A 25,668-nucleotide genomic window follows, 5' to 3' on the forward strand; every position below is an offset into this window, starting at 1 on the left:
TTTGGGTCCTGGTGGATAAAGCAAAGCACATGTTTCCTTAGAGGGCTATCCTTTTTGAGAGGGTTGTTCAATATCGCGCTTTTACTTGATTCGCTTATCGTGTTGGTCACTTTTATATTTTTCCGCAAATTTTTCGTAACAACTGATACACTTGAAAACGGCTAAGTATATCACTACTTTGGTGACTTTTTGGTTACACTGGATTGAGGTGTTGTGGTCCTCGATCTACACGTGCCAGAGAATCAAGCGGAAAGAACCCATTTTTTAGTATTTCTTGTAGCTTATCTTCAAAAGTTCTGCTTTATACCAGATTTTCAGCGACTGGACTAATTACCTTTATTAATTTGTGCGTAAACAAATAACGACTTAGGCCGATGACATAGTGAGTGCGATGCGATGCGAATTGGCGGAAAATTTACGGACGCAGCCTATGCGAACTCGAGCGGCGGAACAAATTGACATCTCCTTCGCCGCGTTGAGTATGTCAGGTTTAAGCTATTCACATACATTTTCATCACATGTGGTTCACCGCATTGAATCGCATTCACCGCATCGCATCGCATCGTATTCACTATGTCATCGGCCTTACTTTATGAAAACTTTGCCGAGTTGAACATCGCAACGGTAACAATTTCAATGGCATTTTGATACCAAAACTTCAGTGTGGTGCTAAAATGTCAGTTTGGATATTTTCGTCTCGCGGGGTAATTATCACAATAGATCAACTAATGATCGCAGTGGGCTCTCCTCTATAAAGAAAAAACTGAAAAATACTTCAACATAAATATTACTCCAATGTATATAAAACAGATGTCTGATCATGTGTTCAAAAATGTTTATTCACATTTTTGATGAAATATTCGATAACATCTTACTTACTTACTTAATTATCCCGCGCCGATCCTCCGGTGCATAGGGCCGTGGTAAAAGACCTCCACTGTTGACGATCCGGAGCCAGCGTCTTCACCTGGTCCCAGTCAAGATTCTCGTCGACAGTTCGGATTTCAGCGGCTAGGCTTCGCCGCCACGAGTTTCTGGGCCTGCCTCTTCTTCGATGACCTTCTGGATTCCAGTCAAGCGCCTCTCTGCAAATCTCGTTTTCATCTTTTCGCAGCGTGTGCCCAATCCATCTCCACTTACGTTCCCGAATCTCGATTTCTAGCGCCCTTTGATGACACCGGCGATGTAGTTCCTCATTCGAGATCCAGTTGCCAGGCCACCAAGCGCGGATGATGTTCCGCAGGCAGCGGTTTACAAATACTTGCAGTTTTCGCGTCGTCACCGCATATGTGCACCAAGTTTCGCACCCGTACAGCAATACGGATTTGACGTTTGAGTTGAAGATTCGGATTTTTGTTCGTAGAGAGATCTGGCGTGACCGCCAGATGTTTCGGAGACTCGCAAACGCAAATCGGGCCTTTCTGATCCGGGTTTCGATGTCTTTCCTGGTACCACCATCAGGCGTTATCTGGCTACCAAGATACTGGAAGCACTCCACTCAACTTGTTGCCCAGCTACCATGAAACTGGAGGAATTTCCTGTGTTGATCTCCATCGACTTGGTCTTTCCGACATTGACTTTGAGACCTGCTGCCTTTGAGCTTTCGGTGAGGTCGTCGAGTTTGCTCTGCATGTCCGGTTGTGTTTGGGCGAGCAAAACAATATCGTCAGCCAGGTCAAGGTCGTTCAGTTGCTCCATTGTTAAAGGATTCCACGGCAATCCTCGGTTCGGTGCACAGTCGATCGATCCAGTCAGAATCTCATCCATTACGATGAGGAAAAGTAGCGGTGATAAGATACATCCTTGTCTCACTCCAGCAGTTACCGGGATTGGTTCGGACAAGACACCATCGTGCAAGACCTTGCACGAAAATGCCTCGTATTGTGCTTCGATGAGATGGACTAGTTTCTCTGGGACCCCTCGTCGCCTTAGAGCCGCCCAGATGTTTTCATGGTTAAGTCGGTCGAATGCTTTTTCGAAATCAACGAACACCAGCAGAAGAGAGTCCTGGAATTCGTTGATTTGTTCCAGTATGATTCGTAGCGTTGTGATGTGGTCCACACATTCGATAACATCAGTATTCTGTTTTATAGGCGCATATAGCCTTCCTCTCCCCTAAGCAATACGAAATGCAATGAAATGAGTTTCTTTAATTTGGATATACTGCTTGAATCAGTGGAGTATTGCAGCAATTCTGCTAATGTAAATGTATTCCGAACTCAATAAATGAACTATTTTAAAGTGTGACAAAGGTTGAAGGTCCTTTTTTTTCTATATGTGTTATACTTGTTCGGATATGTCATAAAATATTCGTTTTGACCCATTGTCACCCCTGTCGGTAATATAAGTAAAATTTGTTTGGATTGAGTATAAATTGATTAATACATTTTTACGTTTGTTGCCAACAATAAATTCACTGTTCGTCGAACATCTTGCTCACCTGAAATTCGCCGGAACGTGCCCAATAAGATTTGGTTCAGCTTATTATCTTTTTACCAGCTTTGCCGCTGTGGGACCGCTAAATTGAAATGAATACACGGATTCGAGTCAAGTGTTAAATTTTCTCTCAAAACGATATAAATGGATAACTCGAAAGCATTACTTAAGTGGGATGATGACGCGGATTGATTTATGCTCCCATCTCTTCCTCTGCTGTTCGCTTCCCATCATTGGATTGATCGGGAATGAAAGGTGTTGATAAAGAGAGAAAAAAATGATTGAATCATTCCGAGCTCCAAACTATTTGATAACCACTGAGGTTTGGGATTCGTGCCGATCGAGAAATAGAACAATGTATGCACGAGCGAGGGTAACTCTGTATGAATAATTTGAGCATCTCATGTCGATGGTTTAACATGATTGATGAATGCGAAAAAAATTGATTCCGAATCAAGTTGAATTAGCTTCGCCTAGCGGTTGTTCGATCGAGGCACAATTTCGATTCATTATCACAATCTGTTATCACCCAATTCGGAAGTTGACCTTGATTTATTAAAAATGAAAATCGCACAGTGCGCTAATTTTGGCACACCTTTTAATGGTCCCGAATGCTGAAGAAGAGTTTCTTCGAGAAACTGTTACAACTTGTAAAAAGGGAAAGCTTTACTTTATTGGTTGATGGCTTGGGATAGTACGTTTCCAAATATTCAATCGTGTAATTTAATAATTTAAAAGTAAGTCAGGTTAATTGATATCATCTGAAATTTTGGTACCCCTGTTGAGAATTTTTTTCTGTCTTTTGTTAAGAAAACATTTGTTTAAAACATTGAACAGCCAGCGAGTAGAAATGTTGAGTCGGTTCCGTCCAATTTCGTTCAAATAATGCTTTGCAAGCTCTCTTACATCAAATCCATTAAAACGTTTTAAAGTCTTCCATGCCGCTGCTCAATGAAAAAAGAATTTCTCCTGCGTGCAAACAATTTCTCGGAATTTCAATAACGCATCAACTTCCACGTTTCGATTTCGAATTAAGCGCCGGACAGCGCTCTCTACCTCCTACTATCAACATCGAGCCAATATGTGACTCAAACAGACTCTACATCACCAATACTCAAACAACGTTGAGGTTTAAATTGTAAAAAGTGGAAACGAACTTGCAAGGCAAAATTGAATTTTTATTTACACTTTAGTCCCGAATGCCGCGGTTATGACAATATCTTTCTCGCTTGAACTACGTTCGATCCAATGTCAGTATCGATGTAACTAAATTCAGAAAAAAAGGTGAACCTATGACTTCACTACATCAGGAGATGCTAATTTTCTCTCATTTTAACTGGTCTCTAGGCCTATAGGTGTAGTAGGATGCAATGATAGGGAATCGACACTCTCTGAGGTGGGTGCGCAATGATGATAGGGTTTTCACTTTTTGCCAGCCGGCCATAGCTCAATCATCACTCCTCGGAGGCGCAATAGTCTTTGGGAATGCAGATGGCATCCTCCATGCTGGATATTTTTTTTCCCTAGTGATGCATCCTATCAATGGCTTACAAAGCTCTGTCGCCGGAGCGTCGCGTAGAAAGTGATAAACGACTTTTGAAGTGGAGTATATAATTTGAATTCTATGATTATAGCACGGAGCAGTTATGTGTGGTAAGGTGGTAGAGGTGGTAAGATCTATGTATGAACAATCATTCTGCTCTTATTAGGAATAATCAATTACGTAGAAATTCATGAACAAGTCCACGATTTTCTTGAGGTAATGTTTAGAAATCTATTTAAATTCTTTTAAAATATCTAAGAACTGATTTATGTACCATAGCAACATATAAATAGGTGACTTGAATGCTAGAATGCTTATATTTCAGTATTAGGTATCAGGAAAAGGGTGCGCTTGAAAGTGGCACGTTATCCAAAAAAACGGGAAAATTGTGCCTATCTTTTTTTCTCGCAGAATTTATCATATACTTGAGAAATCTAACGACCATAAAAAGGATAAGAAAGGCAAATCATTATGTGAAATATGGCATAAAGGCTATCCACTTGAGGATTTTGAAGCATTGAAGCTAATTATCATATTGGGTAATAATTACAGAATGTTATTCTAGTTTAAATTCTTAAAATTCGATAAACTTGTTACAGGATACAAGTATATTGTTTAGCAAACGAAAAACAGTTACATATAAGCTGGAATTAATCATTCATGTACCTAACGACATGATGACAAAATTTTGCATTTAGCAGGGGAGATTTTTAGGCATTCAAGTTTTTTAGCTTAGCTTAGCTTAGCTTAGCTTGATTGACTACTCACATCCACCTTAAATCATTTTTAGGCATTCAAGTTTTTTTCAGATAAACTTAGAAATAAAGACTTTTTTCTTAACTTATTTTGTTAAAACACTGAAGACATGCCGTTGGGCAAAAGAGAGACATTTGAACATTCCGGAATGTAGTAAATCACACATCGGTGAAACTAGCCAGTTTTTAGAAAAACACATAAGTAACTGTATCTACAAAACAAATAAGCACATGTTTAGCACAACATAGTCTTGAGAATGCACTTTATTTAAACACCATTAACAACAATTAACACAGATATTGACAAATAAATGTAAACGAAAAAAATACAAGCTCTCCAAAATCAAAGTACATAGTTAGGACGATAGCCAGTAATTTGTAAGTTCTAATTGAAATAGAAAGAAAATAAGATTGAATGTTTGAAGATAAACATAATTTTTGTGTTCACTGAAGAGGAGCGAATGCCAGAGTAACTCGAAACGTCTGGGCAACTGGTAAATTTTGGTTCGTTTTATGTGTTTTGTTCGTATCCATCATGGGTGCACAGATTCACCGCAGTTTCTGCCAAAGTATGCTCACATGCATTCTTAGATTATTAAATTCGACAAATTTTCAATGCAACGCGTACACCATACCCGGACCCCATGGCTTCGTGTTAACTGTTATGGAGTGAATGTATTGTGTTGATGTTGGTGTATTTTGGAACGAGTCATCAGGTGGGTTAGTTTATTTACTGGTATTCCGGCATCCGTGTCTATACCTGGCCAGCTTGCAACTGATTGAACATTCTTATTATATAGTCAGTTATAAGAGGAAACACATCTTACCTGTCGGCCACTTATGGGATTCGAACCCAAAAGTTTTCTTGCCGATACTGGGAATCGAACCCAGTACGCTTAGCATACCAAAACCAGACTCGCGCCAGCCTATCCGCTAGACCACATCGGCGCTCTATAACTGGTAAATTTTGGTTTTTTGATATAAAAACACGAAGAAAAAAGTCGATAAAATCTAAGACCAATGCATGTAAAAAGAAAACTATGTAGACATATGTCAACTTGCTGTCGTTTTTCTCAACCCAATTATCATTGGTTTTATGCCTATTTTGAGAAGGGTCTACAGGTGTGTTGCCTTAATATTTTTTGTATGCTTTATTTAACGAGGGACTAACCTGTTGTTTTCACCCTCAACAAAAGTTTTGAAATTGAATGAAAAAGATCACACTGTTTTATGAAACTGATCACTAGTTTTTCTTTTTTTATCGGTTGTTCTCCAATTTTTCTGCGAGGTTGCCTTCGGGTAAATTTTGTCTTTGCTTGTCGAATTTTTGGCAGTCTAAAATTTTATGTTTCACCGTCAGCTCAGTGCCACTTGTTTCACATATTTGTGATTCTGTTCCTTCCATCAGATGTTTGTGGGTTATCTGGGGTTATGGGACCTTCTGCTCCCTCTTGTTTTTCACGTCGTTCCATTCCTCCGTTGTCAGTTTAACTTCTTTCAGTTTTATATTCTGCTGGTTGCGCCAGGTTCGATCATGCTGCAGCTTCAGTTCTTTTTTCAACCATTTTAGTGCGTCCGCCTTAGGTATTCTTTTTGTGTGTCTCTCTCCATTTCTGCCCAAGTTCGCAAGTCGATCCGCTTCTTCATTTCCGGAAATACCCACGTGACTTGAAATCCAGACCATCGTAACGTTCTTCAGATGTTTGCTGTGTAGTATTTTGAGAAGGGTCTACAGGTGTGTTGCCTTAATATACCTTATCTATCTAATTCTGGATTTTAATCTGATTCGATTGATATTTATAAAGTGGGGTCTTGCAGCCTTAATTAATGATAGCTCCAACTGACAGTTCGCTATACTTTCTGTTAGAAAGGCAAAGTGCAGTTTGAAATCCTTTTGCCAACTTTAACAAAAACATTTTCATTTTTCATTTATGTTTCCATGAAAACGATATTTGCACGGCTTAAACGGTTGAATAACCATGGCGAACTTTTAAATATTTAATATCTGCCTATGAAAGGGCATTAACGTCCACAAAATTCTGTTTCCAATCTAAAGATAGGAGGGACTAAAAACTTGTGTCAATACCAGGAAGATACATAGATTTTACGAGATTATGATTGATGTTATTTTAGATCATATTCTTCTATGATTTCAAATCGGTTATTATAAACAGACAGCCGAAAATTATGGGACCGTGAGCGATTCACAACTGAGCACATGTGAAGTGATTTTATTAAACGGAGTAACTAGACAAAGAGATTAGTTAAATGAAAGATTTGGATAAAAATTGACAAAACAAAAACAATACAGCTTATGCAAACGCATGTACCTATTACAATATGCACTGTTGGAATAACCTTCTCGAGAGAAAATAGGTCTTAAAGTTAAAAATAACCAGTTATGAACTTAAAACAATTCTGAACTCTGCGTGCTATTATTGACCTTTCCCCCCTCCCAGATACAACATCATTGATTTCCAATAAACAGAAATATGAGATAAACGTACTAATGTTGGAAGTACGAAATGGACCAGTATCCTAGTGACAGTATTCTTTAGGCAGCTGCCACAAAGCTGATGAACAAGTCCACGTTTTTTTTTAATAAATTGTTAAAAAAATCTATTCAAATTCTTTAAAAATATTTGCAGTATTCAGGTTTAAGATCTCATATTTTTCGTTAAAAAATTACATGAATACTTAATAAATAAAAATCTAAACACCATTATAGATTATTATTGTCTAAAATACGGATGTTTTCCCCGCAACCTAGGCCGTGATCACGTAAAGTTTGCCATTCCAACATAATAACGAACAAATAGAAATTAAAATCTATTTAGTCAAATTCAGCAATAAATATAGTTGTTTGGGTCTGATTCATTCGCTCTTTATCACTATATTAATACTTTTGCAAATTTATTAAAAAAAAAACATTCAATCATGAGTTTAAATGCAGATTCTGTCCAAACATTCAACGTTTTAAAACGAAATAGGAAGTTTCTAATCAGTTTTTAACATTTATTGTTTTAAATTTTAAATTTGTGAAAGCCCGGCACCGCTTAGAACGATTTTGACAAACCTGGCCTGTTTATAGATAAAACATTTTTGCATCTTTTGTTTTTCAATGAAAAATACAGCGATTATTGTGAAGCAATTTTTTGTAGCTGTATCTTTTTTTCAGTCATTGTACTCTTGTACAGTCTTTAAATGTTGTGGAGCGTTAGTTCGATAGCTGAACTGGAATGAGTTAAGTTTAATGAAAAAATATCATCTAAGAGAGAGATGGCAGCTTTTCAATGGCCTTTGAACGCAATTCAAAAAATTACATCGAAAACTTATTGCTTCAAGCAATAAACCTTACAAGTAAGGTTTATTGAGCTTAGATTTTGAAGCTGACTGAACAAAATTTGAGTGTTTGTACTCATACATATTTCATAAAAAATATGTTAAGCTGTGTCAGTTTTATGACAATGCCAAAGAATGATGAAACATTTACCGGAAGTAACGGTTTTTTAGCCGGTTTTTCAGTATTGAGAAAATGGTTTCGGTAAAACCGGTAAGACCATCCTAATTTTTACGTTTTAAAAACACATGTATTTTAACAGGTTATTGAAATTTTAATGTTTCGAACCGAATCGGGTCTAACCGAATCTGAACATTTTTTTTTGTAAATAGAATAAAATCATACTTCAAAGCAACATAAGTCTGTTATTTTCCAACGCACGCATTAAAATAGCACTTCAAAAGGAAGTGAATTTTTTATCAGCTTTTCAAAAAAAATATTTGAAAGAGTTTAAGTCATTACTTCTAACCTGACATATTGTACAGGGTCCGGCAATTGAGCTGCTACAAAACTTTAGGATTGATTATTTCCAAGTATTCAAAACTGAGTTAGATGACACCTTGTCACCTTGTTAACATTACGTCAAAGATGTCAGAGGATATTTTTGTTAATTTTGTAATCAAGTGTTTTTTTTTTTGTAAAAATAGTCATCGAACCTTAACCCCTTAACGTAGTGCTTTGATTTCCAGGCTGTGAAACGGTAGAAAGACATATTTCGTGAGTTTTCCAACGAGTGTATGTATTTTTTTTATTTTGGCTGACACTTGGAAGATACCTGGAGATCAGAAGTACCCAAGTATAGTATGATGGGGATCGTTAAGCTACAGTATTGGCGACATCTACCATGGTGAAGATCATCAAGATGCACCTTGAGAGAATTTCTTGGCGTAGTAACACTAAATTGGCGATAGATTTTAATACACCGGATCGAAATCGCCGTCGGATTTTGGAAGATGATCTCTAGGCCCAGCCTTACAAGATCCTAAGATTTCAAGACTTCTCGTTTGAACCGAAGCAAGAGCGGGGTAGAAAGGGCGAAAGCGCAGCTTACGCGGTCCGCGCATGAAAAATTTGGAGAATAACGTGTTTTCTGCCGATGAATTCGTCGCCTTACAGCGGTTCGTGAAAAAAACAGAACTACAGATTTTGGTTGCCAGAAAGATCACGAACCTATGCAAACGTATCACAGATCACAAGACAACATAAATCTGTCTTATCAAAGGTCTGGGTCGGAATTGCCCGTACTTTCCTGGTGAAGATCAATCGAACACCCTGAAGAGGTGTAGATCAATAAATTTACGTATCGAAAATAGTTCTACGGCATGTCCTCGAACTGTGGACACGTCCTTATTTTGGTTTTGGTTGGTGATTTTTCAGCAGAAATTCGCATTGGCTTACGAAGGAAAGAGGTCCCAATTATTGTGTGCGAATTTTTTTCGAGGGTTAATTTAGAGGACGGAGTGGTCGGGGGGTTAGTCGGACCTGAACCCTATGGACTTGGCTGTCTAGGGTTGGAAGTTCTGAAGCACCATCTAGTTGAATCCTGGGATAAAATACCAAAAAAAACACTTGTGGGTTTTTTCAGAATATGTGCCTTGACCTTCTGCAGCGAGTAGTTAAGCTCAAGGACAAAAAATCGAAAGGCGCCAATGGATTTTAAAACTATGATCTGTTTTGATGTAAATCGTATGGAATTTTAAAGAAAAAGATTTTGTTTTGATCATATTATTTGTAAGTTCCAATGTAGCACTTCAATTGCCGGACCTTGTCAATAAGCTTCAAATGGTGTTTGCCGTACCGTCTGCATCACCGAATATTCTGAAAAAATATCATTGAATTGCCCTATCTATGATGCAACTTTCATCTATAACACCAAAGTGGGCCATCAACTTTTTAAAGAGTTATGAAAGAAAAAAATGTCTCTTTTTGAATATCAATTTCATTCAATTTAAATGCCTTCATGTTTATGAGCCGATTATTTTCAACCAGATCTTTTTCAAGTAGGAGTTTCTATGATTATAAAAAAGTTACCAATAACTGACACTGACTTGTCGTTTCTAGTGCGTTTATTACCAAAGCGATTGAATTCCTGTGAAATCTGGAACAAAACATGTCAAAAGAGGTGCCAAGCAATTTGAAATTGCTTATTTGATATTGAATTAGATGAAGCCTTCATGAAGGTCGAATTTTTGAAAGATATCATCAAAACAACGATGGTTTTTAACCTTAAACATACCATACTTTCTACCACACGTATCCCCACGGTCTGGAAATTCTAGACGATTTTAGAAAATGCTGTAAAAAAGGGCAAATCTGAAAAAAATCTAGGCGTTATTCTTAAACATACAAGATAAAAAATGAAAGAAAATTACTTGAAATTTATAGTTTTCATTGAATCACAGAAGCAGTGTTAAAATCGTATCTAAAAACTAAACAAAAATTTAATTATTTTGAATTTTCTTTAAATTGAATTTGAATACGAAATTTAAGAAATTTCAAAGAGAAATTGAGTTTTAAATAATTTGAATAAACCCAGGCAAAATCTGGGAAGTTTGAAACAATATCGGAGCATCCAGGCCAGATAAGATGTATGGGCAAGACTGGACTTATCGTAAAAAATCTGGAATGAACAAAAATTAAAGTGTAATGCGATATTTGTCAGCATTCTCCTGTACGATGTACTGTGAAAGATACACGGATACACCTAAGTTGTTTAACTGAATCCATAAGTTTTTGATGATTTGATGATCCAAAATTGTTTAAAAAATTAGAATTTATAAATTTTTAAAATTAGCTTACTTAGCTCAACTGTTCGGTGAGCTGAATATTTATTCGGCTTAGCGAGTTTTGGGCAGTATTAGGCGCCAAATATTCGGCCGACCGAATATTCGATACATCTCTAGTTTGAACCAACTGTTCGTTAAATAAAATGAACCTGGAAAAACTCTAGATTATCGAAACAACGGTAATAAATCGGTCAAGATGGTTCCGCTTCTTTCGTCTTCCCGTCCAATAGCACGTGGTGGCATCACGCAATGAACCCGTTTGTTGATATCGTGTCCGCTATCTGGTGATGAAATAAAAAAAATACTTTTACAATGTTGCTTTTTGGAGTTTTCGGATAATGGAAGCCACCATTCAACGGGATACTCTCTCGAGATCTACGCGGTCTTCAAGTCTGGCGTAACCGAAAGACGCTGTGGCATGCGCTCGTTCGCCGTTGAATATTCATAAGTCCTCCACAATCCATTACTGCTGCTTTCTTCTTGCGCAAACAGCGGCCACTCAGTCAAGCCACCTCTTGATGGCGCGCGGCGAGGCGCGACTGCGCTAGACGGGACAGACTGGCTGGCCGGCCAGATTGTTTGGGTTTTGAGTCCCTGTTTTAGGTTAGGAAACGTTATTCATTGTTTAGGGGAAATTTGTCATTCCTACACAGATGTTTGCTAGGCTTGAGATCAGTGGACATATTTTCAACAACATCAATAAAAAGGAACGCATCGGAATGCTTTCATATTTCGAAAACCGTCGTAATCGTAAACTTAGTTTCAGAGTAGAAATTAAGCACAGAACTTAAAACTCGAGTTATAGAATTTGGTGGTGTTATACCATCAAATTCAACAAGATTCATCTATTACACCCAAACTGTTCATATGAAATGTAAGAAACTAAAAAAAACTTGATAGGCTCTCATCAAATTTCGCAAAGTCTCACTTGTCCAAATTTCTCTAATGAAAAGGAAAGTTCACTCAACGAATGTGTGAATTATTGTTACTTATTCATTACAGGCAATTAAGTTAATAGACCAATGGAACACAGCTTCTATTACACATGGTCAAAAATTAGCGAGACCCGGAGTAAAATAAACTTTTTCGATCTTTTACAATTGCTATCTGTCAGTTGGCTGGAGCGAAAGCTGAGGGAGGAAAAGAAACACGAAAACAGTATCGAACGAAAGCAAACTTTAATCGATTTCTCACATTTATACCACCCCTGGTGACCTGAGTGCTGAAATTTGGATTAATTCGACGATACAAATCTTTAACAGCTTGCTTGCGAAATTGCCTGTAAATAGTGCAGTTCATTCACAACAGGAATCGTAAATGGCCTTGTTTTTTTTTTGGAAACCCTTGCCAAAAGTGTGATTTATGTTGATTTATGGGATCACCATGTATCTGGAGAATATTTTAGGGCTCTTTAAAAATAGCCAAAATCGTATTAAAACAGGAAAATTTCTTTTGTTTGTGGTATGAATAAAAAAAAGCTAACATTTGCTTCAGTAGCTTTCAAACTGGCTAAATTTGAAAGCATTCGTTGGACTATGAAAGAAAAGCACTTGGAAACATTTTCTTTACACCACTTTCCATACGAGGCTGTATATTTAAAATTAATCTAAATACATTTCTCCCCAAAAAAAAAGGAAGGACCTCTACTAAAGGGTGATACGGTCAAAATTTGGTCAAGGGAAAACGCGTGTAAATCGGTGAAATCGTTTATTTAAAAAATCAAATTAAATTTTTTTTTCAAGTTTAATTAGTATAAAATTAAGGAAAAATATTCAGTTAGGCTTCCGCTTTTCGAAATCCGAATTGCCGGGCCTTACGCTTAACCCCTGCCATCAGATTTTATACAGCCACCTTGTCCACCTTCTTCGCCGCAGAAAGCCAGTTTGCCTTGAACTGCTGCACGTCCTTGGCAGTTTTTTGGTCTTCTTTAGGTTCCGCTTGACAATAGCCCAGTATTTCTCAATTGGGCGGAGCTCTGGCGTTTTGGGAGGGTTCTTGTCCTTGGGAACAACCTGCACGTTGTTGGCGGCGTACCACTCCATGGCCTTTTTACCGTATTGGCAAGATGCCAAATCCGGCCAAAACAGTACGGAACAACCGTGTTTCTTCAGGAAAGGCAGCAGACGTTTATTCAAACACTCTTTCACGTAAATTTCTTAGTTGACAGTCACGGAAGCTATGAAAATGCTGCTTTTCAAGCCACAGGTACAGATGGCTTGCCAAACCAGATATTTCTTCTTGAACTTTGACAGTTTCATGTGCTTGAAAATATCTGCTACCTTTCCCCTTCCTTTTGCTGTATCAAACACCTGTCCCGGAAGCTGCTTGTAGTCGGCTTTGACGTAGGTTTCGTCGTCCATTACCACGCAGTCAAATTTCGTCAGCATCGTCGTGTGCAGCCTCCGGGATCGCGCTTTGCCGTTGTATTTTGTTTATCATCGCGATTTGGAGTAACTACCTTCTTGTTAGTCGATAGTCCGGCTCGTTTTTTGGCTCGATGCACGGTTGTAGACGATACACCCAGCTTATTTGCGGCATCTCGGAGAGAGAGGTTAGGGTTTCGCTTGAAACTACCGGCCACTCTCTTTGTCATCTCAGCGGCTTCCGGTTTTCGATTTCCCCCCGATCCAGACTTCTTGGCTGTCGACAAACGTTCCCCAAATACTTTAATTACATTTGTAACGGTTGATTTGGCAACTTTTAGCGATTTTTCCAGCTTCGCGTGCGAGTAGCTCAGATTTGCGCGATGCGCGAGCAAAATTTCGATACGCTGCTCTTCTTCCTTGGACGGCATTTTGACAACTGATGAGTGAATTCCAAAATCAAAATAGGAGCAACATTTTACACACACACCTTCAAAATGAGGATGTTCAGGTTTTTTAAATGCAAAATTGAAAGAAATACGTCAAGTTGTTATTGACCAAATTTTGACCGTATCACCCTTTATGCTAGTTCGACATTAACGATTTGAGTTATCTAAAAGTTAACATATTTACGTTACTGGTTCGTTTGACTGGTTGGTAAAAAGAAAATTTCACTTACAGTGTTATAACGTGGATCCAAGGCTGATAAATTTCAGTCAATTTCGTTTGACACGACCAACGTCTAGAAGTCAATGTTATCGAAAGAATATCAAAGTCATCTACGAGTTGAATGACCAAGATACAACGTCGGTCAGGCAGCAATGTCAATATTGAATGACATTTTTGCACTCCACTCGCACCACACATACGATCATCTTTCTATTTCATTTTCTGGCTGTTATGGGAGGGACTTTACGTTATAAGTTGCGCAACGGTTGAAAAAATGTAGCCGTTGCTTGGCCGTAAAAAGAAAAAAGTCGTAGCAAGCATGATGTAGTTCATTTACCATGGTCATGACATTGTAAGCACATGTCGCTGACCAAAAATCAGTATCGCATGACATAGACATGCAAAGCAGTATCAAAGTCGGCTGGCATTGGCTGTCTGACACTGATAATTTGCAGCTCTGCGTGGATCACATCAACTGATGAGTTGGCATCGTGGTGAGATATCGGACAGCGAGTTCGGAGGACTGGAGTTCAAATCTCGGGGGGGGATAAGGGTATTTCTTTTCGTTTTATTTTGCTTTTGGTTGGGAAATTGAATTGTTTGAATCTTTTCATTGTAGATATATTGCCTCCACTTTTGTAGCTATATGCTAGTTTGGTAAGTTTAATACAATCTTTTAAATCTGGTTTATTTGTTTGAATAATTCTGTTGTGCCTGCGATATACCTTCTTAAATGTTTGCTGGGCTCTAAGGATCGATAAATCTTAAAAATTCGCCTTGACCAGGAATCGAACTCGAGTCTTCTAGGTCACTAGACCAAATCGTCAGATAAAAATAATCAAACCATAGCTCTCTAATTGAGTTGACTTCATCGAGTTGAATTCGCTACTAGATCTACGGCAGAAAATGCTCATCGTGCCCCGATTAAGGGTACTTATACTGTACCAGTGGGTTTTCAACTTGCCTCACACAGTGATAGATTTTCATTTTTTGGAACACGTTTTTAACATGAATTTTCAACGTTACTGAAAACATTTAAAATTTCCAACCGAAATGAACTTCTATACTTCTATACAACTCACTTATTATAAGGATTTTGTAGGTTAGATATATTTTACATAACTTGTGCTTTTTGTTAGTATTTTTCCTAAAAATTAATTCTGTACACCTCGCGCTTATTAAGCTCTTACCATAGTAAATTTTCAAGGTTTTTTTTGTTTTCATTTTGTGCTTTACAGAAAACCACACCTTCGATTGCCGACAAAAGAAAGACAACAACAGCAACGAGGAGAAAAACAACACTCGAATAGACGGATGATTTCGGGCGATTTCAGTCATATATCATCGGCAGTCCAAGGCAGTGCCCGGGCCCGGAAAGGCAACAACGTTTTGTGGCTCATCAAATCAACGATTTTTTTAATGTGTGAGCCTGCACACCAAAAGAAGCCATAATTCAGTCGGACAAATGGTTCAATTAGACTACCGTTTGGGCTTTTGAAGGGATTGGAAAGTCCCCTCCGGTTTGCGAAGTTGTGTTTTCTTTAATATTTATTTTCCCTGGCTCAGTGCAGTGAGAGTGAAAATTAATCGAAGAAAGTGCGTGTTCTATTAAAAGAAAAAGGGAAAGAAAAAAAACAACGCTTTTCTATAAGGGGCGGTTTATTGCGACCAGGTGACGTAAATTGCAGGTTGTGGAAACGTTTGCAGGTGTTTGGGTGTGCGATTATGGGCAGGAACTTGACCGTACAAGTCGATCACCCGTCTAGCTGTGGTAGTAGGAAAATGGCAACCAGTGGGTCAACGTCTCGATGGCTGAGGCCACTGTTAGTGATAGTTTGTATTATCGGTGCGTTGACAAGCTCGGCCATTGCTGGCGAAGAAAGTGTGACCGAGTTGCTGCAACTGGTCTTCGATAATCAGACCATCGAAAGTCAAAGTGATCCAATGACGACGACATCCGCGCCTGTGATGTTAATTGACAGTAACAACAACCTGACGGGCAGTTCTTCGTCGGGGCGAAGTCGAAAGCCACTTTTCAGCACCGGAAATCGCCTCTGGGACTCGATGATTGCCGAGTGTATCCCGAAGCCGACCTTCGCCTGCATTCAAAAGAACGTGTACAATTTTCTAGGCGATTCGCTAGAGGTCGGTGACTTCAACATCACCAATCGGGTCATCTTCACCAGGAATCGAGTCGATTTCACCAAATACACCCGGGAAGCGAACGAAGCCCATCACAACGAACAAGACCCGGACCCGGCGGACAACGAGATTCCGGATGCCCGAGCAGGTGGGTCTATACCAGGGGGCGGCAACCTTTTTCGGCCAAAATAGCCTGAAGTTACAGTTAAAAAATTAACACATCTTTGAAATATCCATACTTTCAGTTCAGGATGAGATATTCATACAAAAAAAAAATCATCATAAAATAATATAATCACGCTCTATTTAGAAGAAAAAAAAATACGTTTTTGAACTTTAGGGATCAGTTGAACCCATAATTAACATTTTAGAAAACTTTATCTGATAAATGTTGACAGTTTACCATTGTTTTGAAAATATGGTATTATGAAGTTCATATTACACTCTAACGATTTATGTATTAGAATATATATTTTTGCTTTAATTTTTTCATGTAGAAACATTTAAAGTGATAAAAAAAGATCTTCAAATGATAAAAAAAAATTATCAAATTTTTCAAACAAAGTTCAATAACTCAAAAAATTATTTTTCTTAATTTTTTGAGCTTATAGCATAGTAGTTTTGCTCCATTTAGCACATTTTTCTAGAACATTTGATCCTTGTAAGTCATTCCAGTTTCGAGATATTACTAAGGAATCAAGTATTCCCAGGGATCAAGTATCCTCATTTTCATTGCGAGCGTAGTTTTGAATTCGGTTAGGGAGCTAGAACCGTCTCATGCTGCGTAGGCTGGTACGTCCTTCGTTAGGTGGAATCTTTGACAACAAATACCTAAGGTGAAAAGTATTTTCCACTATGTCTTATCCTTCGGAAACAACACGTCGATTTCTGCGATTTTCCAGTGAGTCCAAGCTAACCAGCATACACAAAGTTCGATATTCTGGCATATCATCTTGCTAGCCAAGGTTTCCCAAGACGTACTTTAGAAATATTTTTTGAACTCTTTCAATTCTTTTCTTATGAACATTTTAGTATGGCTGCCACAAATTACTAGCGTATTCGATAGTGGTTCGGATAGGTCCAACATACATTGAGACGATAGTGTAGAGTGTGTCCAACTCGTGTGTCCAACTCGTGACTGCTAACCATGCCGTAAATTGAATTTGCTTTGGCTACGGCTTGTTCGATATGTTTCGAAAAACTAAGTTCTGCATCCTAGATATTAAACAGACGATTTTCTTGTTACGGAACAGTTATTTTTAAGTAAGACAATAATCGTGCATTATGATGCTCATTTTCCTATAAAAAGTGATCACTCTGAATTTTGAGGCATTGTTTTTTAAACCAAAATGGCTGCAACACTCAGAAAATTTGTTAAGCCCATTCTGTAAAACTATAAAATCCTTGGGATACCAAACAGGAAGGAATATTTTCAAATCATCTGCGAAGATCAACACAAACACGTCACGCAGCATTTCGGTGAACTTGTACCTTACAGTAATAAAAAGAAGAGGTTCCAAGTGAATCCCTTGTGGTACGCCGTTGTTGATCAGGAATACGTTGGATCTCGAATTCCCAAGTTTAACAAATTGAACTCTTTCTATGAGGTACGAACGTTTCCGTTGTAGACTAACACCGGTGAACCCATTTTTGCTCAGCACTGACAGAAGAGCTTTAACATTGACAAAGTCAAAACCTTTAGACATGTCTGTATATATTACGGCAAAATGTGTGAGATTTTCCAAAGTTTGCCAAACAAACCATCACGAACAGAAGCTGAGAAGAACAATTGTAGAGGCTTTTCAATAGGACCTGCACATTTTTTAAGAAATGAATTTGGAATACCATCAGGTTCACTTCCTTGGGACTCGTAGAGCTACGAAATTTTCTGCCGAACATCCGTTATCTATACCAGGCTTCCGAAAAGTACAACTTTGCTATGACAGCTTTTTTCTTGCCAAACAAACTGTTTCGGTTTTCCTCACCACTCGGTTTGCTGCTGTACCGTCGGTAACGAATCGAAACGCTTCGGCTACATCGCACACGTGCGAGAACCCAAGCTGTATCTGAACAATCGGCTCAAAGCATGCGTTACCGAAAATGTTGTGCTTTAAGCTGTAGCGAACCCAACCGACAGTTCGGTTTTCATCCCTTCATGCCTACTGTTTCGAAAATAATTTCATCCAACTGTCGGCTGCAGGGCGTGACAGTTTTGGGCAGGACTGTCACGGGTGACTGTCGTGCCCATACCGTACCCATGCCCGATCGTATGTGCTGCTGCTCGGTTCAAATAGATCGAACGAGCCATATTTTCGCACCGAGCAGCAGCATACGATCGGCGCGGAACGTGATGTGTGGTGCCAGTGCAGGTTAGGTGAAAAGTGAAGGGGAGGGTGATTGGAGTGATCACCACCCGCAGTAGCTTCAAGCTAAAGGGAAATTCATACGTTCGTTCGAAATCAACTCGGCCCGAGCGAATCTCGGCTACAGTTGGACGGAGTAAGTAGTACTGTCATGCGAAATTCAACGCATTGAAAACTGTCACGAAGATTTTCCCAAAACTGTCACGGAGCTTAAAAAACTTCTATACCCACGAACAAACTCTCGCATGAGGTAAAGCAAGGCATCGCTGTACATCGCACGACCGCTCCTTTTAAAACTGTCGGGGAAGAAATATTCGGGAAGCTTTCATCGAGGTACATGTGCGACGTTCGCAAGATTACTGTCGTTCGCCAGTACTTTTCGAAAGCCTGATCTATACGCTCAATTCTGGCATAACCTCTGACTTCTAATCCCATAACCAAATCGTTTGCGTTGTAAATGCTGCGAAAATATTCGGCAAATAAATCTGAAGCCTCATCGAAAGTATGTGCACTTTTATTGTCAAAAAAATATTTTTTTTGAAACTAAATTAGCTTTACGCTTGGAATTGACGTTTTTCCAAAAACGCTTTGGTTCAGCTTGAATGCCTCTTTGAAGACTGGGCTCTATGCAAAGTATTGAAGGCATTGGACACAACTCGGTTAGCAGTTTTATCCAACTGGGCTTTGCTTTTACGATACTTTTTGTGTTTTCTTCACTTATCTCTGATTAGACGAATGGTTTTGGCGTTGAACCGTTCTGGGTATTTAGTTCGATTCGGCCTTTCTTTGACTGTTCTACAATGTTCTAGCAGTACGCGCCGTAAGGATCATTGTAGAAAGACAAGACATTGAAATCAACATTATCGAAAACACCAAAACTGCTTTTAAAAAATGCTTAGATGCCTAGATTGCTTAGATTATCGTTAAAAACAGCTTTGAATATACATATCTGGGCATTCTCATAAATCCAATAAAGAATTCGAGATAATTCATACATGTCCAGAAATTTTTTAAACTTCTCGCATTATGCCCGAGTTTATTTACATTAATCAATCTTTGTTTTGTCCCAAAATATTCCAAGGTGGGCGGTGAGCGATAAAGGTTGAAAACCACTGTTTAAGTATGTTCGCTCAAAGTGGCCCGCCCGTGTGGTAGAAAGTATGGTTTTTTATGTTTCGATTATAGTCGTTTTAACATCTTTATAGTATTTGAGACTTTATATCAACATAGGGTTAGTATCCCTACTTAAGCGGTGATTTTTCAAATAAACATTTTTTTCTCATAAATTTACGGGGGGTTTATATCTTTCAGGAAATTTATTTATAGTTCATGATCTTAACTGCAAGTTTCAATAAAAATTTTCAACATTGGTTAGGGCGTTATTGAAAGATTTGCAATGATATGGATGATCAAAATTTCCATCTTTAAACCAACTGTTCCTATTTTAGTACTGAACTGGTACCTTTTATTGGACCTAGAACTAAAATTTCTATATAAAGCATGATTGATCTTAAATAAACAATTAAATTCGTTTAAATATTGTCTTCAATCGAATATTATCAAAAAAAAAGTATAACAGGTTTTTAGCGATTGAAAACCCTTACATTCCTGTTATGAATATCTCAAATATTTTTACGCTTTGTCAGCTGTATCAGCAGATCAATAGCTGAAACTTTTTTTTTATTTACTTACTTGTAGTTTATTTGCGTAAATCTGACAAAAAATGTTGGAAATGTTCAAAATTGATATTGAATTATGCCCCAATTAAAAATTTGCACTTTTGTTGATTTTTTGGTATTGAAACAAAGTTTTGTTGAGGTTAGGTCTAAAAATTTCACATCAAAGTCAAAAGTTTCATTTTTTGGACACATTACAAGTTTTCCGGGTTTTCCATTGATTTTTATTTATTTTAGGAAAAATAGGTAGAATGGTTCATAATCTTCTCAGTGAGAGTAATTTCGCTTTAAAATTCGGCTTGGACAGTGAAAAAACGTGATTTTTTCTTATTCACTCTAATTTCTCAAAACGCGCCCTATTAGCTGAGCTGTCTGGTTTACCACTGATAAGGAGGTACATTTTCAAAATCGTTGAAAATTTTATCAGTCAGACTTTTTATGGCAAAAAGCGGTATGGTAGTATTCAGGAAGAATAAGAGTTCATTGTGCGCAAAGGAGTGTCTTTATCCTATGCTAGGAAAATGAATTATTTACAATTTTCGGCATTTTAGGACTAAAGCAGGCTCTAGGTCCAAAGCAGGAGCACTTACCCTATATACGAGTTGGCGGACAGTTATTGAAAAAATCATCCGGTACATCTGTGTTCCATGTTTATTCTTCGGTTCAAACTCGCCGACATCGGCTCAGGAGGCAACTGATTGAAAACGTCCAAAAGTTTGGGATCATCCGACAGTATGGTGTATCGGCCAAAAATTAGGGATCAGTATTCGTAAACTTACAATTTTTCTTTTATTTCGAGCAGCGTATCTCTGTTATTAAACAACACATGTCTTCAAGCTTTGCGCAGTGGCGATATCGTAACCAATGATGTTCTACCGAGGTGCGATTATTGCTAGTTGAAATGCATTTCTTTCCTGATAAGCTGATTTGGAAGCTAATGAATTAAACTTGAATATTCAGTTGAATTATTTGTTGAGACTAGAGATGTACCGAATAGTGGTATTCGGCGAACGGCCGAATACCGAATATTGACCTTTTCAACTACTCGGCCAAACGAATATTCGGCCGAATATTCGGCCGAGTATTCGGTCGAATATTCTGTTGAGTTTTCAATAGAAATACTTCAATTTCTATTGCTATTTCTATTAGTAATCTTTTATTACTGCCATCTTTATGTCCCTCATGTTTTTAAGTCGATTATTTCCAACCAGATGTATCAGATCTTTTTTGAGTAGTGGTCTCTTTAATTTTCAAAATGTCACCATTAGCTGAAAGGACATCAAATGACTTGTCGCTTCTAGGACGTTTATCACAAGAAGTTGGATTCCAGTGAAATCTGGGAAAAAACATGTAAACACAGGTGTTAAACTATTTGAAATTGCTTAAAATTGCTATCGAAATAGATGAATGTGTAATTTTTGCTAGATGTCATCAAAATAGTTGACAAAAAGAACGATGATCTCTGACTTCAAGCATACAATACTTTCTACGACACTTATCTACACTTCCGAGTCTGAACGATGATTTGAAAAACTTGTACAAAAATAGGGAAAATCTGAACAGAAACTTGGCATTATTCTCAAACATACAAGAGGAAAATTAAATAAAATTACTTCAAATTAAAAGTTTTCATCGAATTACAATAGCAGTGTTCAAATCGAATCAAACGAATAAATTTACTTCAAATAATCGTTTTATATCAGAAAGTTTAAAAATTTTCAAAGAGTTATTTGTTTTTTTTTTAATTGATTTTGCAAAAAATCTGAATAAACCCGGGAAAATGCCGAAAGTTTTACAAAATATGTGGCCATTCCGGTCATATTTAACTTTTCTCGAATCCTTTATTTGGTTTATGGGCAAGTCTGGATATATCAAGTAAATTTGGAATAAACGTATATCAAAGTATAAAGCTATCTACATTGAAAAATACACGGATACATCTAAAATATTTTACCGAATCTATATTTTTTTTGATTATCAAGAAGGTTTTTCAATATAACTTTTGGATATTCTATAAATTACCGAACAACAGTTGAAAAATTTGAGAAGTCTGTTTTTGTAAAAATTTGAAAAAATAAATTTTCGGCCTATTCGGCCGAATACCTAGCTCAACTATTCGGTAAGCCGAATATTCGGCTTAACGGTTTTTTGGAGGTATTCGGCGCCGAATATTCGGCCGACCGAATATTCGGTACATCTCTAGTTGAGACCAACTTCATCAAATCCATCATTTTGTTCAAGTGCCTGTTTTAGAATATATGTTTTTAAAGTAAACTTTACTGACTGATAATATATTTATGTTCCTTAATATCCAATATTCGGCCGGCCAAATATTCGCCCCTGAATATCAACCAAATACTTTAAGCCGGATAATATTGTCGTTGGCAACTATTGGAAGTCTATGATTGCAAAATCTTGTGCTCTCTTGCATTCTTCCGATAAATACGTAAAAGGTGTCGGATAACGCCCAATTGGTGTAGTTTTCGTCACTTAAGAAAGAAAATACATTTATGTATGTATATTGCCCCCAATTTCGTAAGTGAATGCTGTTTTTTTTTCAACTTTCGTACTATCTTTCTATAATGTATTTTTAACGTATATCAGAACAACATAAGAATATAGCTACAAAAATGTTTGCTTAACACGTTCGTCGCCACGTCACCCAAATTCGGGTGACGGGTGTATTTCCTGGGAGGCCCCGTCACATCAAAAAGCATGTGACGCTCTCTCACTAAAGTTACCCGCTCAGTTTAGCCACACGCTACAAATAGTGGAGTTCTCCCTGGTTGCTTTCTTGCTCCGAGATTTTCTTTAGGCCCGGCAAGTAAAACAACCAAAATGAGCGTGGCGACGAACGTGTTAAGAAAAGCTACACGATCACCAAAATCTTAAGATATAGTGAAACTTCTCACGTGCATCCGTGTAAAGGGTGTCCACGATTAAATTGCCACACTATGAAATTGCTCTAACTTTTTAACAGTTGGGTAGAATTTACTGAAAATTTGGGTTGATTTAGTTCATAGTGCAACAGTAACCAATTCACATCCTTTAAGTTTAAAAGTCCTGTGATTAAAACTCGCGAAAATGGAGTCGAAAGAACAGCTCGTGCGTGATAAAATCTTGCGCATTCATCACGAGAACAAGGATCTTTCGCATCGTTCCATCGCTTAAACGTTGGGAATTGCAAGTTCCACGATGTCGGGAGTGAATTAGCGGTTGGAGGAACGATTAACCACCGATCGGAAGCCCAGAAGTGAAGGAAAAAGGATTCCGTACAACACAAAAAATCACAACCGCGTAGTTTGGGATGTGGCTAAGAAGCTGCACCTAAGCCGAAGTTTCGTCCAAAAGGCCAAAACAAAGGCTGTGCTTCGAACGTTCAAGGTACAATAGGCCCTTAATCGCGACGAGAAGCAGCACAAGTCCGCCAAAACCCGTGCCAGGAAGTAGTACACCTTAACATGCTGACAAGAGTTGAATGCTGGTTCATGGACGACGAAATATATGTGAAGGCCTTAAACAGATCCCTGGCAACCTGTTTTTCACGGCCAGGGAAAAGTTCAGCGTTCCGGAGCATGTCCGCACTCAAAAGATGTCCAAATAAATTCCTGGTTTGGCAAGCCATCTGCACGTGCGGTAAGAGTGCCTCCAGAAGCGGAAGCTTCCTCTCCTGAAGGGCCAACAACGTCCCAACAATCTTCTGGCCGGATTTGGCCTTATGCCACTACTCCAAGGACGAGCTGAAGTGGTATGCGGACAATAATGTCAATTTCGTGCCGAAAATGTTCAACCCTTCCGGAGTGTTGGAGCTCCGCCTCATCGAGAAGAATTGGGCGATTATGAAGCAGCACCTTCTTAAACGACCTAAGGTAGGGAAGACAATCGAGGAACTGAAGAAAGCATGGATTCTCATGCAAAAAACGCTTGATTCAGAAATTGTGCGGAGCCTTATAGCCGGGATTAAGGCCAAGGTGCGGGCATTTGCGTATGGGCTGTAAATAAAATACGAGTAAAATGGCAAAATGGAGTTTTATAGTTGTTTATCAATCCCTGAAAATTTGATGGCTATCAAAATCGAATTTTGCGAATCAATTTTGTGTGTGACAATTTCATCGCGGACACCCTTTAGGTAATGTGCGATGAATTTTAGTGAAAAAAGTAATTTTTTCTCAATCGGTTAATTATGTTGAAATAAATAATTCAACGCAGGTTTCAGGGGTGGAATAGAGTTAATCTTATATTCACTAATTCAGTAAGGTCTTATCAGAGACTCCACACTAGCGATTGCAAGTTCCACCAGCGATCTTCAATACGCGAACTGCCAATCGTGGGATTCAACAAAACTTATTTTTCGGTTTACAAGTTTGGAAAATTTTCAAACATTTGTTTTACAACAACTAAAAAACACGCGCATGAAACTGAAGAACCACACATTGCTGAACCCTGTTCCATACTATATGGTTGCAATTATAATTGGGACGTTTTATGATATATCGTTTAGTTCATGTTTGGTGTACCATCCCTTCCAAAACGGTTTTTTTTTTATATTTGTTACATTTCACCTTCCTGCTTGAGGCGATTAGCTCATTTGGATTGCGCGATTTGGCTACTCGTTGTTTTTTGCATGTGCTTTTTACTAGACGATCTTGACCGGGCTCCGTCAACTGTCGAAAGTGAAAGATTATTGTGAGAAGTCGGAATTTCATGCGAATTTAATGAAGATACTCAACTAAAGGACAAGCGAAATGCATCTTATGGCTGAAGCAGATGATAATTTTGATTTGCCGACCACACCGAGAGCAGACACAGTGACGAGATGATTTTTCACTCACTCAAAACAAACACAGCTTGAGGAAGAGAAAGAATAATTAGTTAGCATTTTAGTTATTCACGCTGCTTTAGTTCCTTTTCTCGTGCATTAGGAGGAGTTAGTCTTCAGTGGCTTAGAGAAATATTCAATGCCGGTAAAACCGGTTAAGTGGTGTTTATGTGCAAATGAATTCGTTTTTGTTTTGTTGACTGCTAACCACATTAACATTCATTCAAACTGTGTCTTCCGTTTTATTGAATGAACGGATAGAAATATAGGAGTGAGTTCTTGAATATAACCAGAGATAGAGATAATTAAGGCTTTTGGAGCCAAAGAAGTATGGGTGAGTGCATACAAGAAAATTTCGAGAAAACATTTTTTCAAGTTATTGTGTTTGGCCATTTTTCATATCTACATTAGATATTCGAAAATTTGTATTTTGCTTTTGAACGTAAAAGTAAGTGACCTGAAAAAATCACCAGATATAGTTTGAAATATGAAGAACCGTTTAGCATTAACCCAATAACTCAAAATCGATCGTTTTTGCACTTATACCTTTTTGGCTCTGTGGGCCTCAATTCTATGATGCCGCATTCATGCGTTTAAATATTGATATTGAACTTTTAACTCTCTTGAACTCATTTTATTCATAAAAAAAAATAGCGCCATTTTTTGTTATGGTCACAAACAACTTTTGTTCAACGAATAATATTATCTTTAAGGTAATTTTTTTTAACAATTTTTTTGTCAAAAACCATAGGGGTTGAAGAATTTAGTATTCAGTA

The 25,668-nt window shown here is 38.0% G+C and overlaps 1 protein-coding gene and 1 pseudogene across 2 annotated transcripts in view; both read left to right on the forward strand.

Annotated features, from left to right (window-relative positions):
• The window catches only part of LOC129740169 (uncharacterized), a 140,716-nt gene that overhangs the window by 34,592 nt on the left and 80,456 nt on the right, over positions 1 to 25,668 (forward strand). For both annotated transcript variants that reach the window (XM_055731779.1, XM_055731778.1), the window contains exon 2: positions 15,131 to 16,182. In XM_055731779.1, coding sequence (XP_055587754.1) covers positions 15,618 to 16,182 — 565 coding nt within the window. In that variant the 5' untranslated portion in view covers positions 15,131 to 15,617. The remainder of the gene's footprint in view (positions 1 to 15,130; positions 16,183 to 25,668) is intronic.
• LOC129740742 (U4 spliceosomal RNA) lies at positions 20,909 to 21,039 on the forward strand (annotated as a pseudogene).

This window comes from Uranotaenia lowii, chromosome 1, assembly GCF_029784155.1.
Source record: "Uranotaenia lowii strain MFRU-FL chromosome 1, ASM2978415v1, whole genome shotgun sequence".
NCBI classification, from domain to species: domain Eukaryota; kingdom Metazoa; phylum Arthropoda; class Insecta; order Diptera; family Culicidae; genus Uranotaenia; species Uranotaenia lowii.